This window comes from Dicentrarchus labrax, unplaced genomic scaffold, assembly GCF_905237075.1.
Source record: "Dicentrarchus labrax unplaced genomic scaffold, dlabrax2021, whole genome shotgun sequence".
In the NCBI taxonomy this organism is placed as follows: domain Eukaryota; kingdom Metazoa; phylum Chordata; class Actinopteri; family Moronidae; genus Dicentrarchus; species Dicentrarchus labrax.
In genome coordinates, this window is record NW_026136713.1 from 11,259,964 (window position 1) to 11,275,978 (window position 16,015).

Consider the following 16,015-nt stretch of genomic DNA (forward strand, 5'->3'; position numbering starts at 1 on the left):
TAACATGGTGGTTAAAGATGGCGGCCCCCTTGGAGGGAACTCTCCTGTAGTTAAAAACGGCTCATTCAAAGGTAACAAAAATGCAACAATTCCTATATTCAGGTGATTATACACGAATGAAAACACAACTATGACTATTATATTCCTTTTCTGCCAATACATCCTCCTTAATGTTACACACCAGACCTTCAAGTGACATTGGGTAAAAACATTATTTTGGGTGAGTTAAATATATAAGAGTAGTCTCATATGTCACATGTTTACAACAAAAGGTGTTTATCTGATTAAATTCCTATACCCACTTCCCTCAGGAACCACTACACCACTGGATGTGACCGTGCGAATTGGGGGAGTTAGGGTTAGGGTTCACGGATGGTATAGGCACCTCCCACAGCACTTGAACGCACAACGGGTTTCCCAGTAGAAACGCCCTGATGGGTGGGTCCTGACAAAGCGCCCCAACTCCGGCAGAAGAAAACAGAATAGATTATGTGAGATACACAACTCTGTGTCTCAATATTGTGCAATATCTTTAGTAAAGTAATCGATAAAACAAATCATGCGATCAGCTGATCGACGACGGTACACACGAGACTCCGGTTTGTGTTTCCAACCACGGCACGTTATGATGCTACTGTTGCTGTTGCTGGGTGCCTGTTTCTGTGTGGGTGAGTAAGAAGAAAATAAAAACTAATATGAATCCTTCTTAAGCGAGACTACGTGTAGGTTTAGGCTGTTTCCCAGAGTAAGAAGACTCAGTAATAAAATATACAATTAACATTAGTAGGTAATTAGTAGGTAATTAGTAGGTAATTAGTAGGCTGCATTTGCTCTGTTACTGTACTGAAACAGTTTTGAGGCATTTATACTTTCAGTTTTATCTTACACTCCCACTCGACTACATCTCAGATTGAAAGATTGTTTACTTTCTCCTTCTACATATATATATATATATATATATATATATATATATATATATATATATATTTTGTTTTTGTTTTTACAGATCTTACAGATTTTATATCATCTGATTTTTCAGTTTCCGTGGCTGAGTTGTGTAAAACTATGTGTGCTTGCTTGGGTTTATGTATGGTCGTCATGTAGTAAAGATACATTTGTGACTTGTGCTGCAACAAAACGGGAAATCACACGGTCTCATTAAATTTATGATGTTGCACAACAATAATTTGTGTAGATAAGATCAGATTTTTATGTAGGACTTACTTATAACAACCTTTACATTAATATTATTGCTGCTTTTGGATCTGAATACTTCTTCCAACACTGTAGCTGGTTAGTCACGATGAGCAGTAGTTGTAATCTTGACGTATGTGCATCCATTGAAAAGTTATTTCTGGATTATAACTTGTTCCCAAGTAAACTAACATACAGATGCATGTTCAAATAGTTGAACTACATAATATATAGAAATAATAATAGAAAAACAATGCAAAAAAAAGGTCTTTGTTGACGTTCACAAGATTTGCATTCAGTGTTTTTCTGTTGACTTCCTTTCTAGGCATCTCATATGACGAGGAGGACTATGGGACCACACTCAGGATAAGGCTGTCCAGAAGGGCTGTATCCCTGGAGTTCACCCCGATGTACAGCTCTGATGTGACAATCTTGTGGAAGCGTGATGACCCCCCAGCCCAAGAGGACCAAAGGAGGAAGGAGATGGGCAGCTACTTTGTGATATATTATTCAACCCAGGGAGACAGTGGCAGCTACAGAACAAAAGACAAACATGGGCTCAGTGTATCTCGCACAAACATTAGGGTTGTAGGTGAGGATTTTTGTCAAGACACTGTGGCTGTATAACTCTTCACTTGGTAGTTTGGACCTTTTAAGTGTGATATCATACCAACTGTAGGTCAAAATACTAAATAACATCAACTAAAAATGTCATGGTCCCACAGTTTTTTATACTGGTGCATGGCCTTATGGGTCAAGTGAATACTAACTAACTAACTTAAATAACTCTAAAATGCATGATAGTCAACCTAAAAAGAAGACTGTATTTGATTTATTTTGAACTCTAAAGTCTTTATGACTTGTGATTTCACTTGAACTCTTTTGACTTGAAAATACTTGATACGTTTCCCCAAGCCAAAAGTTTTAAAAGTATGTTATTGAAAATGGGTACCACAAATCAATTAATTTCAACTAACTTAAACTCTAATAATTTCTTCAGTAAAGATAACAATGGAGGATGCTCCAATTTGTGCAAACCAACACACATAAGATGTTTTTGAATACTACTACTATGACTAAGATACAAATGTTTTGGAACGTGAGCATATGGATGGAAACTTATCTTCATTGAGGTCCAATGTACCTGACATGAATTTAAAGGAGCAGTTCCCCATTTGTGGGAAAGTTGGTTATTCACTTCTTGCTGAGAGTTAGATGAAATGATTGAAGCTGCTCTCTCATATCTGTACAGTTAATATGAAGATACAGGACACGGTTAGCTTAGCTTAGCACAAAGACTGGAAACAGGGCAAATGGCTATCCAAAGGTAACAAAAATCCATTTACCAGCCCTGAAGTGTGATGACAAGCTGCAGTTTTAGTGGGAGTTTTATGCCGGACTAGATTAGGTGTTTCCACTTTCTGTGCCATGCTAAGCTAACCATCTGCTTTATAGTCACTGTACAAAAAGGAGTGAGGTATCTAACTCTCAGCAAGAAAATGAATAACCATATTTTTTATTAAAATGTGGGGTGAATCTTTTAGGACGATCACAGGTGCCATGTGAAAGAAAAAACTATAAACTCACACTTAGAACCAAGACTACACAGGTTGTTTGCTGCTCAAAAGAATTTGGGTTGATAATCACTTTAATATGCTCTGTCTTGTGTGTCCTCTCTTCCAGCAATAAAGAAGTTGTATAAAGTGAAACTTAATGACATGGTCAAGTTCGTTTTCCCCCTGGAACTAAACTCCTGCAACATTCAGTTCTTCCACGAAAGCGACGAAAGAGGGACTGAGATTGTTAAGCATGGTCAGCAGCTGGATTTCTATGACTCTGAATGCACAGGGTGGGAGATGATAAGGCCATGTAGCCTTGGAATAAAACATACCCAAACGGCATGCAGCGGGCGCTATCTGGGCGTAGATCAAAATGGCCATACAGCCTTAGAGGCGACACTGGAAGTGGAGTGTAAGTAACCTGTGTGTTTTAGAATAAGTGTCAGATGACTGTTATTGATTACAGATGTACATACACATACATGATTAATCAATTATCCCAGTTTTTGTTGCCGATACATTTTTTGAAATCGAAATTGTTTCAGCAGCGCCTTTTGATGCATCTAAAATCGGTATTGGAATTGGTATTTCGTTTGCGGTTACTGCCTTCTGTACCTGCTTGAAGTGCTGCTGCTGTGGAAAGAGCTCCTCCAAAAGTGACGAACCTGAGACTCCGGATGAGGAGCCTGCAGTGCAGCACCATCAGGTGAACACATTCTGCATTAAAGTTACCTGACACTCCTGTGTGTGTACATTGATGTTAAGTTACATGTCCTGCTGTTGATACCATGTGCATATTGTGTTTCTGTTTAATTCGACCTGCAGTATGACCATGAGCCTGTTGGACCGAGCCGAGAACCACTGAGTCCTCCTGCTGAAACACACTACCCTGCTCACCCCTCTTATACTCCGACTGGTCCATTGGTTAGTGTGTGTTGCATTTCATAGAAAGAACTTCACCTCCCTTGTTTATTCGCTTCTCTGGCTTCTACTAATGTGTTATGTGTCACTTCACTCTGCAGATACACAATCCTCCTGCAGTGGATGTACCGCCATCTGAGGTATGACCTGTTGTTCATATCACAGATATTTACAGAACAAATTGGGATTTCTTTCAAACCTCACTCGGTATCTCACTATGGGAAGCGCCTCCTGGCATGACCAATCATGGAAGCTCCAATGTCCTGAGACAGACCAATCATCTTCAGATGCACGTGCCTGCCCGTCCCCCTTTATAAACACCCCTGGTGCCACCCAGCAGCATTCTTGCTTTCTTCCCCGTGAAGATCATTTGAGCTGCTCAACATCTTGGTGACTGAAAATTCATTCAACTGCTCTCCGATGCAGCCGCCAAGGTAGTCACCAAGCCTGGATATCTGGGGTCAGGATATTTTGAATTTAATTATTTTGTCAAGAAGGATTTTAATTATTACCAGTTCGGGTGGATTGTTGCATGTTATGGCGGGGTTCCATCCTGAGCTTGGGTTTGGATCAGGCTAGCATGTCGAGGTGAGCATGGCCGCTTTTACTGCTAGTGTTAGCTGTTAAGGTTGTGGGCTAGCTATGGCAGCCACCACATCCTCTTAATGGGACTGCTGGCGGCGGCAAGGTTAAGGACGTGCATCGCCTGTATCGCTGGCGGACTCTGAGTCCTGTGAGCACTGCTGCGCCATGCCACTGAGGATTCTGCTCAGTTGGTGGGGAGGCTCAGCCTTCCTCTTCTCCTCGAGAGGTGGACCTGCACGAGGTGTGTAACTGAGCGGCGGCCAGGTTGGCTATTGACTGGCCCGTGTCGCAGGGCGACAAGGGAGAGGAGAGGGATTTGTATGATGGCAAAATCCTGCCTTCTCATCAGGTCTCCACCAGGCAGTTGCATGAAGGAGATGAAGCGGTATTGGGGCAAGCCATTCCGACACAGAGTTCCCGTCAAGAGTTACTCTGGCCTGGACATCGCTAACAGCGAGGGTCTGGGGCTCGGTGGCGTACCATCTCCATATCAACCACTGATCCACTATCGCCTCGGCGGGACCCGCCCTTCCAGGTCAAATGGAGCTCTTCACCGCCTCCATATACCAGAAGGTGTACAAGTCTGCAGCCCAGTCTATTAATACTCTGAATTTGGTCACCCTGCTCACAGCTTACCAGGCTGAGCTGTTCCAGGACATGGGTCACCTTTTGAATAAGAGCTCCCGTAGTCCGGTTATTTGGGAGGAGATACGTGTTGTCACAGACTTTATTCTCCAGGTGTCCAGAGGCGCTGTACAGGGCTGTGGCCGCGTTATGGGCCTGGCTGTGGCGGGAGAGAGATTGTCATAATGGATTCTCCGTTCAACACGTCACAGGATAAGGGCTTGTTTGGTGAAGCTGATACCGCCATGCAACAGGCCAGCGACCTGAGGAAGAAGCAAGGGGAGGCCTTCGATCTTTGCCTTCCCCGCAAGACAACACCTCGCCCACCACCGCCAACCTGCTTTGGTTTTAAGGCTGCGGTGGCGGGAGCTTTAAAGGCCCCAGATTTCAGGCACCTGAGCAGCCAGCGCACCAGCAGGGCTCCCAGGGCTGCTGCTACTTCAGCCATTATGCCGAGCCGCTCATCCTGCCAGCCTGAAGGGAGGAAGAGGCAGGCGACTTAGGAGCTGTGGTTAGAGGCTCAGCAGTCAGCACTCAGAGAGATCCCTGTCCTTAGCCCCCCGGGGACAGACTGGCAGTTTCCTCTTCCCCTCAAGAGGAGGAGAGATGAGTTGGACCAGTGCCCTGATCAGCGCTGTGCAACAGCCCCTGTTCCCCCTGTTCACAGGCGTGGAGAAGCATGAGTTGCCTCAGTGCTCCCCAGTTCAGTTACCGAGTGAGGTATCTCACAACACTGCCCTACTTGCATGGATAGGGTACGTGGAAGAAATATGCTTGAGAATGCCGCTGGGTGGCACCAGGGGCATTTATAAAGGGGGATGGGCAGGCCCGTGCATCTGAAGATAATTGGTCTGTCTCAGGACAGAAGTGGTGTTATTGGAGCTTCCATGATTGGTCACGCCAGGAGGCGCTTCCCATGGTGAGATACCTCACTCTTTTTTCAGAGAACTGGGGTTACCCTGGTAACCAAAAGATTTCTTAGTAGCTCTCCAGTGTGTTGTTTGTGCTATTGTGTTTCTTTAGATTAAAGTATCCTTGAGGCTTAACACGTGTTGGATGCATTTTTCTTCCTCAAAAAACATTTGCAATGCCAAGTTTTGTTGTTGCATTGTTTCCATCCATGTTCACTAGTTAGCACTCTTGCCTGCCTTTGCTGTTTGCCTTTGTCGATGCACAAGGACAAACAAACAGGAGACACCACTCATAACAACACTGCTCGTCATGGTACCTTTAACACCACATTGATTATGTGGCCACTCAGCACCTCCAATTGACCTCTGTCAATATATCGTGTTGATTTAACTAATTTGTGAGGCTGTATTTAGTGCTGTTGTATTGAAAGGTATTTGTTGAAATCACCTCAAAATGATGATGATCACATCTCTTTGAAGTTTTGAAAACAAAAACTGAAGATAATAAGCTTCCAAAAGGTTAGATTTATTGCAGACTTGTTGCATTGGATTGCATTGACCTATAACAGGTTAAGCTCCAACTGGTAAATCAGTATATTGTGCCTCAGAATATCTGTGGTCATAATTTGACATGAATATTCTCCACGCAGCACCTGTAAAACAACAGAAGCTAATATTTGTGCTAATATTTTATCTTTTTCTCTCAGATTTCAGCTCCAACTGTCCCCTTCCTCTCTGAGCCCGGGGAGCGGTTTGAACTGAAGGGGAAGGCCTTTTCTTCTTCTTCTTCTTCTGCCCCACTCAGCTCGGACTCACCTACCTGTTATGTTTATACCTCAGACAAATTAAACTTCCTCTGAAAGCCCGGATTTTGAAAGGTACACTCAAATGTGTAAACTGACTCTTTAGAGCGACATTAAAGAATTAGTTCAACATTTTGGGAAATACACATTTTCACTGGTGGCTTCCTGTAGCCTCTGCCGGTTGCCTGGCAACTGGTCCCAGCAAAGAAATAGTCTGGCACAGGAGCCCCCCCATAAAACAGCGCATTGTGACTGTTTTTTTGTGGATAAAGAAACAAGTATAACGTTAAATAACAAGCTTTAGAGGGGCTCGTAGGACAGTGGGGCTAACTATTGCTTTATAGGGCCAGTGTGTAACATTTTAGAGGATCTAGAGGCACCAGATCTAGGGGGATATCTGGACCAGCAGCAAGGGTTACATGGGCTAGGGAGCATTGTGTAATATATATAAACAATATATAAACTATAGGTTGATAGAGAGATGACGAAAGTTAGCGTCTTGCTCATGCCAGAGCTTGTTTATTTCTGACACATTTACAAACGATTTCCAGTCACATTTTCAAGCTTCCTGATTTAAGTGCATGTCAAATTCTTACCAAATTCACAAATTAAACAACAAATGCTGTAACTAAACTACAATAAATAATATAAAACATTTTGTCTAAATTAAAACAAGTTTACATGAATTCAAAATAAAGGTAACACATTACAAATAAACAAAAATTGGCTTATCGTGAAAGATTTGTGTGTTTGTGTTTTTGTTTTGGTCTTATGTTTAAGTGGTCCTAAGGGAAAACAAGTGATGTTTTGGTGTATGTGTGTATTAAACAGTGCAGAAAGTATATGTAAAGGAAAGTAATAATAACATTATATTATATAAACATTATATAAACATTATAGATATATGAAGGAATAATTTACATTTAGTGGTGTAGTTGCAGATTGAAACCGTTTGAATACCACTAAGTCTTCCAAAGGTGCAGGAATCAGTTACAATGGTTGTGCATTTTGCAAATGAACATGAAATGCGCCTATCTTTTATCTAGTGTTTGGTTTCTCTTATTTGGACTACTGTAGTAACATGGTGGTTAAAGATGGCGGCCCCCTTGGAGGGAACTCTCCTGTAGTTAAAAACGGCTCATTCAAAGGTAACAAAAATGCAACAATTCCTATATTCAGGTGATTATACACGAATGAAAACACAACTATGACTATTATATTCCTTTTCTGCCAATACATCCTCCTTAATGTTACACACCAGACCTTCAAGTGACATTGGGTAAAAACATTATTTTGGGTGAGTTAAATATATAAGGGTAGTCTCATATGTCACATGTTTACAACAAAAGGTGTTTATCTGATTAAATTCCTATACCCACTTCTCTCAGGAACCGAATGGGGGTCAGTTCACGGACGGTAAAGTCACCTCCCACAGCACTTGAACGTACCACGGGTTTCCCAGTAGAAACGCCCTGATGGGTGGGTCCTAACAAAGCGCCCCAACTCCGGCAAAAGACACGAGAAAAAAACAGAATATATTATGTGAGATACACAACTCTGTGTCTCAATATTGTGCAATATCTTTAGTAAAGTAATCGATAAAACAAATCATGCGATCAGCTGATCGACGACGGTACACACGGGACTCCGGTTTGTGTTTCCAACCACGGCACGTTATGATGCTACTGTTGCTGTTGCTGGGTGCCTGTTTCTGTGTGGGTGAGTAAGACAAAAAAAAAACCAAAAACTAATATGAATCCTTCTTTTGCGGGACTGCATGAAGGTTTATGCTGTTTCCCAGAGTAAGAAGACTCAGTAATAAAATGCTCATAACATTAGTAGGTAGGTCCGTGTATGTTTTGGTCATTGGATTTTCCTTTCAGAAACGGGTATTAAAAAACAGAAAACGAGTGGTTATTTGATTTTCGTTTTAAAATACAAAAATTAATTCATTTTCTATTTCATATAATACAAAAATAAAATCACTAGAAAACAGAAACGGAAAAAAAAGCCTGTTTTTTCATATTCTGAGACCGGATGTTGTCATTTACAGGACGGTGCTGTGTTGAAGAAACAGTAGACTAGTAGACTGCGGTCAATCCAGCCGTGAGTTCGATCTCCGTGGTCAAATCAGCCGCACTTAAATTTAGAGTGTACAAGTATTCTCAGCATTATGGTAAATGCGGAGAAACAGCGTATTTACTTCCGGTTTTCAAAATAAAGGTATTTAGAGCCGTAAGCTGTTGTTGTTTGTTGTGGTTTAACTTCTCTATCGCCTCAATGCACCTCAATCGATTTTCGAACTTTTATCTGTCTGACTATAGTGAGAGACCACAAACTCCCACTGAAGGTTCCCAGGATGGTGACACAGACCCACAGAAAGAGAAATGACTGATTCACTCCACCTGCAAGATTTATTTGCATCAACACAGGATACAAGCAAAACCAAGTTGTCCCAGGATACAACTGACTACAACAAAGAATATCACTCTATTATATGCCTCTTTCCCAAGGGTGTCTATTGGTGACGTCTAATGTCTGATAAACAGTATTCATAACACATCTGATGCCCTACTCTCCCTAAGAAAGCCTTGGTCTTGTGCTTTAGCTCGTGGCACAATGAATAACAACTCTCCTAACTAGTGTGAGACAACCACAATGTGAATACATGAAGATGAACATACATGAACATAAAATATTATACTGTAAGCCTGTAACATTAAACATGGAATAACACAATATAGTTTGCTTCATGTTCACAGAACCTTATTCCTGAATGCATTTTCCAACTACAGTAACTTGTGCTGCAACAAAACGGAAACAGATTATATTTGTTATAATGTTGTACATCAATAATTTGTGCTGATAAGATCAATTTCCGGCGGGCATTTCACGTAATGAACACTTTTACTGCATATAGTACATTAAGCTAAAAAATACTTCTACTAGTAGTTCACCAGCAGTGTACAAAATGAGTTTTTAATGTAGGACTTACTTATAACAACCTTTACATTATTAACTAACATACAGATGCATGTTCAAATAGTTGAACTACATAATATATAGAAATAATAATAGAAAAACAATGCAAAAAAAAAAAGGTCTTTGTTGACGTTCACAAGATTTGCATTCAGTGTTTTTCTGTTGACTTCCTTTCTAGGCATCTCATATGACGAGGAGGACTATGGGGCCACACTCAGGATAAGGCTGTCCAGAAAGGCTGTGTCCCTGGAGTTCACCCAGATGTACGGCTCTGATGTGACAATCTTGTGGAAGCGTGATGACCCCCCAGCCCAAGAGGACCAAAGGAGGAAGGAGATGGGCAGCTACTTTGTGATATATAATTCAACCCAGAGAGACAGTGGCAGCTACAGAACAAAAGACAAACATGGGCTCATTTTATCTCGCACAAACATTAGGGTTGTAGGTGAGGATTCTTCTCAGTTCTCAATTGATCTAATTTCCTTTCTTTTCTTTCTTCTTTTTTGTCAAGACACTGTGGCTGTATAACTCTTCACTTGGTAGTTTGGACCTTTTAAGTGTGATATCATACCAACTGTAGGTAAAAATACTAAATAACATCAACTAAAAATGTCATGGTCCTACAGTTTTTTATACTGGTGCATGGCCTTATGGGTCAAGTGAATACTAACTAAGTAACTTAAATAACTCTAAAATGCATGATAGTCAACCTAAAAAGAAGACTGTATTTGATTTATTTTGAACTCTAAAGTCTTTATGACTTGTGATTTCACTTGAACTCTTTTGACTTGAAGATAATTGATATATTTCCCCAACCCAAAAGTTTTAAAAGTATGTTATTGAAAATAGGTGCCACAAATCAATTCATTTCAACTAACTTAAACTCTATTAATTCCCAGTAAGACGATGTTCAGTTCTACTTTGTTTGAACCGACCTGACAGCACCCAGTCAAGTTGCAGGAGAGAACCATAAAGAAATAACATTTCGTTACTGAGTGCCAATTTGTTCATTGTTTGTTTTGTTAAAATGGCACTTTATTTGGTGAAGAGCAGATTACGACTTGTTTTGGATTTGAAACTCAAGGTTTGGGACCTGGAACTTGACTTGGCACTTGAGATTTACTAGTGACTTACAAAATAATGACTTGGTCCCACCTCTGGTGTTTATAGTCAACATATCTGTAGTATGAACTGAATGTAGGATGAGAGTTTTATTTCTTCCCCACTGCTCCTCCATTCACTCTTCCATTGACCAGTCTGCTGAATTCATTGTAGTGTACCGATTGGCTCCCAGGTACATTGCTCAAACAGAGATTTCTTCAGTAAAGATAACAATGGAGGATGCTCCAATTTGTGCAAACCAACACACATAAGATGTTTTTGAATACTACTACTATGACTAAGATACAAATGTTTTGGAACGTGAGCATATGGATGGAAACTTATCTTCATTGAGGTCCAATGTACCTGACATGAATTTAAAGGAACAGTTCCCCATTTGTGGGAAAGTTGGTTATTCGCTTCCTGCTGAGAGTTAGATGAAATGATTGAAGCTGCTCTCTCATATCTGTACAGTTAATATGAAGATACAGGACACGGTTAGCTTAGCTTAGCACAAAGACTGGAAACAGGGCAAATGGCTAGCCTATCCAAAGGTAACAAAAATCCATTTACCAGCCCTGAAGTGTGATGACAAGCTGCAGTTTTAGTGGGAGTTTTATGCCGGACTAGATTAGGTGTTTCCACTTTCTGTGCCATGCTAAGCTAACCATCTGCTTTATAGTCACTGTACAAAAAGGAGTGAGGTATCTAACTCTCAGCAAGAAAATGAATAACCATATTTTTTATTAAAATGGTGGGCGATTCTTTTAGGACGATCACTAAGCCATGCCATGTGAAAGAAAAAACTAGAAACTCACACTAAGAACCAAGACTACACAGGTTGTTTGCTGCTCAAAAGAATTTGGGTGCACAATCACTTTAATATGCTCTGTCTTGTGTGTCCTCTCTTCCAGCAATAAAGAAGTTGTATGAACTGAAACCTGATAACGTGATCAAATTCCCCCTGGAACTAAACTCCTGCAACATTCGATTCTTCCAAGAATACGACGAAAGAGGGACTGAGATTGTTAAGCATGGTCGGCAGCTGGATTTCTATGACTCTGAATGCACAGGGTGGGAGATGATAAAGCCATGTAGCCTTGGAATAAAATACGCCCAAAAGGCATGCAGCGGGCGCTATCTGGGCGTAGATCAAAATGGCCATACAGCCTTAGAGGCGACACTGGAAGAGGAGTGTAAGTAACCTGTGTGTTTAAAATAAGTTTCAGATGACTGTTATTGATTACAGATTTACAGTCTGTCCTAGGGTGACCCAAGATACACATACATGATTAATCAATTATCCCAGTTTTTGTTGCCAATACATTTTTTTGACTAATCAAAATCATTGTTTCAGCAGCATCTTTTGATACATCTCCAATCGGTATTGGACTTGGTATTTTCTTCATTGTAACGGGCTGCTGTGGCTGCTTGAAGCACTGCTGCTGTGGAAAAAGCTCCTCCAAAAGTGACGAACCTGAGACTCCGGATGAGGAGCCTGCAGTGCAGCCCCGTCAGGTGAGAGCATTCTGCATTAAAGTTACCTGACACTCCTGTGTGTGTACATTGATATAAAGTTACATGTCCTGCTGTTGATACCATGTGCATATTGTGTTTCTGTTTAATTCGACCTGCAGTATGACCATAAGCCTGTTGGACCGAGCCGAGAACCACTGAGTCCTCCTGCTGAAACACACTACCCTGCTCACCCCTCTTATACTCCGACTGGTCCATTGGTTAGTGTGTGTTGCATTTCATAGAGAGAACTTCTCCTTTCTTGTATATTCGCTTCCCTGGCTTCTACTAATGTGTTATGTGTCACTTGACTCTGCAGATACACAATCCTCCTGCAGTGGATGCACCACCATCTTATTCTGAGGTATGACCTGTTGTTCATATCACAGATATTTACAGAACAAATTGGGATTTCTTAGTAGCTCGCCAGGGTGATGTTTGTGCTATTGTGTTTCTTTAGATTAAAGGTGCGATGTGGCGTATTGTGTGTGTATCCTTGAGGCCTAACACATGTGTTGGATGCATTTTTCTTCTTCAAAAAACATTTATATCTTATACTCCGACTGGTCCATTGGTTAGTGTGTGTTGCATTTCATAGAGAGAACTTCTCCTCCCTTGTTTATTCTCTTCCCTGGCTTCTACTAATGTGTTATGTGTCACTTGACTCTGCAGATACACAATCCTCCTGCAGTGGATGTACCGCCTCCGTCTTATTCTGAGGTATGACCTGTTGTTCATATCACAGATATTTACAGAACAAATTGGGATTTCTTAGTAGCTCTCCAGTGTGATGTTTGTGCTATTGTGTTTCTATAGATTAAAGGTGCGATGTGGCGTATTGTGTGTGTATCCTTGAGGCCTAACACATGTGTTGAATGCATTTTTCTTCCTCAAAAAACATTTGCAAAGCCAATTTTTGTTGTTGCATATTTGCCATCCATGTTCACTAGTTAGCACTCTTGCTTGCCTTTGCTGTTTGCCTTTGTCGATGCACGAGGACATACACTCATAACAACATTGCTCCTCATGGTACCTTTAACACCACATCTCTTTATGTGGCCACTCAGCACCTCCTGTTAGTGGTGTCACTCCATTTGTTGTATAGTTTTGTCTTTTTAATTATGCAAAACTAGAAGTAGAAAGTGAGTTTTGCTGTGAGTTTTCAATTGTTCCACCATCTGCCATTTTTTGGGGAACTCAGAAAGCGATGCGCTGCTTTTGTCCTGTGCTCTAAGCAAGGGCTGTCCTTTGGACTATAAAGCATTCCAATGATTTCTCATGATATCTGATCTAGCAGCACACAATGTAAAATACAACTTAAAATCCTCTAAACACCTGTTAATAAAAACAATCTTTCTATAAGGTTGATTTATTAGCTGTGATTTTTTTTGCTTCTGTGCAATTAAAGGACTTAAATTAATTAAAGGAAATAGAAAGTTTATTCTACTATTGCTGCGTTCTACTATTGTTCAGTTTTTTACGTCAATATATCAGAATGGTGTTTATTTAACAAAATTGTGAGGCTGTATTCAGTGTTATTGAATTGAAAGGTATTGTTGACCGGCTTTACATACGATGAGCATACTGTGTGGAAAAAAACACTTCTCAGTAAAATCACCACCACCTGCTACAGTCTCAAAAATATTCACATCTCTTTGAACCTTTAAAAACAAAAACTGAAGATAATAAGCTTCCAAAAGGTTAGATTTATTGCAGACTTGTTGCATTGGATTGCATTGACCTACTGGTAAATCAGTATATTGTGCCTCAAAATATCTGTGGTCATAATTCTCCACGTTGCACCTGTAAAACAACAGAAGCTAATATTTGTGCTAATATTTTATCTTTTTCTCTCAGGTTCCAGCTCCAACTGTCCCCTTCCTCTCTGAGCCCGGGGACCGGTTTGAACTGAAGGGGAAGGCCTTTTCTTCTTCTTCTTCTTCTTCTTCTGCCCCACTCAGCTCGGACTCACCTACCTGTTATGTTTATACCTCAGACAAATTAAACTTCCTCTGAAAGCCCGGATTTTGAAAGGTACATTCAAATGTGTAAACTCACTCTTTGGTGCAACGTTAGAAGAAATAGTTCAACATTTTGGGAAATACACATTTTCACTGGTGGCTTCCTGTAGCCTGTATTTCCCAGCAAAGAAATAGTCTGGCACAGAAGCCCCCCCCCCCACTAAACAGCTAATTGTGAGTGTTGTGTGTTTTTTTGTGGATAAAGAAAAAAGTATAACGTTAAATAACAAGCTTTAGAGGTGCTCGTAGGAGAGTGGCATCAATCTTTTCTATTATTCTTTTAACATTGACACAGTTTTTGTGGGACCTGCACGTCAACTCCTCACACAGCTACATCTGTTCTTCCAGATACTGCAATTTCCACAGTGTTTAACTGGGCCAAAGAGTGAAGACCATTTTTTGCATCTGAGTCAGTCCCATTTATTTCAGTTTTTTAGGGTCTTCTAAAGCTGCATGTGTCACTAACAGAGTATAAAACTTTGTATCCCAGGATCACAGGTTCAAAGCCATAGGCAAAAGGGAAATTTTCACTTAAAAACATGTACTTGAAATTGACAGTGCCTGCATTATGGACAGTAATGTTCTACCTCATGAGTCTCACTTAAATAGAGGTACAGGTTTTCATAGTACTGAGTGAATAACTTTCTCATCCATGCACTTCTGTCAGGGATGCAGCATGTTTTTCCAGACCAGCTTTACTTTTCAGGGAAGAAACAAAGACAAAGTAGCCTTATATCTGCAAACTCTCTGTATTTATATATTATATATATCTATATCTCTCTGTATTTAAAAATAGAAGACATTTCCCTTTCTGTTGGGATTGCTGTAGGTGTTTATATATACTGATACATAGCTAGTGTATTGTGGTGTAGATAAATGTTTTTTAAATAAGATTTATATTATATTGTGTAAAGATATCACGTGCACTGCTGGCCTTTTATTTGTGCATATTTTCAATGGTGGGTCGCACAATGGTATATAAATACCTCTGTGCTGCACTCATATCAATGCAAGTCTAAACTTGACGACAGCAGCAATGTGTTTCTTTCTCCATTTTATCACTCAAATATAGGAAATACTAAACACAACAGGAAGTTAAATATTTATTCCTTCAATAGATATCTGTTATTTAATTTAATTTAAATTGTTTATTTTTGCATGTCACAGAAATACGACATGATATTAGACATTTCTGTGAGCATCTGGTGTTTGTATGTTAGTGTATTTAGACCTTGTGTCAGGTGCATTAAAGCTAATAAAATCCTCCTGAATGATTTGTTTGTACTTGTTCCGCTGTCTTCACGTCTTCACAAACAACATAATTTACTAGTAATTCTGTGACACCGCTACAAGCACCACCCAGCCAACACGTCACCACACATGCAAAAGCTCATCCAAGCATGTAAATTCTTTCCCACCATACCAACTGGTTCACAGAGGGAAGTCAACTGAGGAGGAGTTAAAATACGGCGACACCTTTTGTGTGTTGTAAAGAAAAACTACAGAGCCGTAAATCTGTTTGTTGTATGAGACAATAACCAATTCTTTGCAGACACATTTGTTACCTTTAGATCCTGAAAACCTCTAATGGTTAATCACATAGGATTAAAGTGGATTCATGTCTGCAACGTGAATTTAAGATGTCTCTGTAAATGGAAACAAATGATAAACTTAACACCTTTAACACCATAAAAGAGAGAAAAAAACAACATTCAATAACATTTTGAAATCTATCTTTTAATCACGTAATCTCTAACCAGATTAAATTATAGATAGATTTGGGATCTAAGGTTAGATGT

At 40.3% G+C, this 16,015-nt stretch overlaps 2 protein-coding genes across 5 annotated transcripts; both read left to right on the forward strand.

Moving 5' to 3' along the window:
• The first annotated feature begins 412 nt into the window (after window positions 1-412).
• Window positions 413-7,336, forward strand: LOC127374402 (uncharacterized). Its single transcript, XM_051419638.1, has 7 exons — window positions 413-668; window positions 1,520-1,786; window positions 2,878-3,165; window positions 3,299-3,459; window positions 3,579-3,677; window positions 3,776-3,814; window positions 6,502-7,336. Exons 1-7 carry the CDS (start codon window positions 560-562, stop codon window positions 6,652-6,654), a joined length of 1,116 nt encoding a protein of 371 aa, XP_051275598.1. The 5' UTR covers window positions 413-559; the 3' UTR covers window positions 6,655-7,336.
• Window positions 7,337-7,473: 137 nt separating this feature from the next.
• LOC127374401 (uncharacterized) lies at window positions 7,474-15,490 on the forward strand. Of its 4 annotated transcripts, none has more exons than XM_051419633.1 (8): window positions 7,474-8,316; window positions 9,758-10,024; window positions 11,595-11,876; window positions 12,038-12,198; window positions 12,318-12,416; window positions 12,515-12,559; window positions 12,868-12,915; window positions 14,053-15,490. In XM_051419633.1, exons 1-8 carry the CDS (start codon window positions 8,208-8,210, stop codon window positions 14,209-14,211), a joined length of 1,170 nt encoding a protein of 389 aa, XP_051275593.1. In that variant the 5' UTR covers window positions 7,474-8,207; the 3' UTR covers window positions 14,212-15,490. The 4 variants fall into 4 exon arrangements, with proteins under 4 accessions (XP_051275593.1, XP_051275594.1, XP_051275597.1 ...); XM_051419634.1 differs by having other exon boundaries at window positions 12,041-12,198; XM_051419637.1 differs by lacking the exon at window positions 12,868-12,915.
• Window positions 15,491-16,015: the final 525 nt, after the last annotated feature.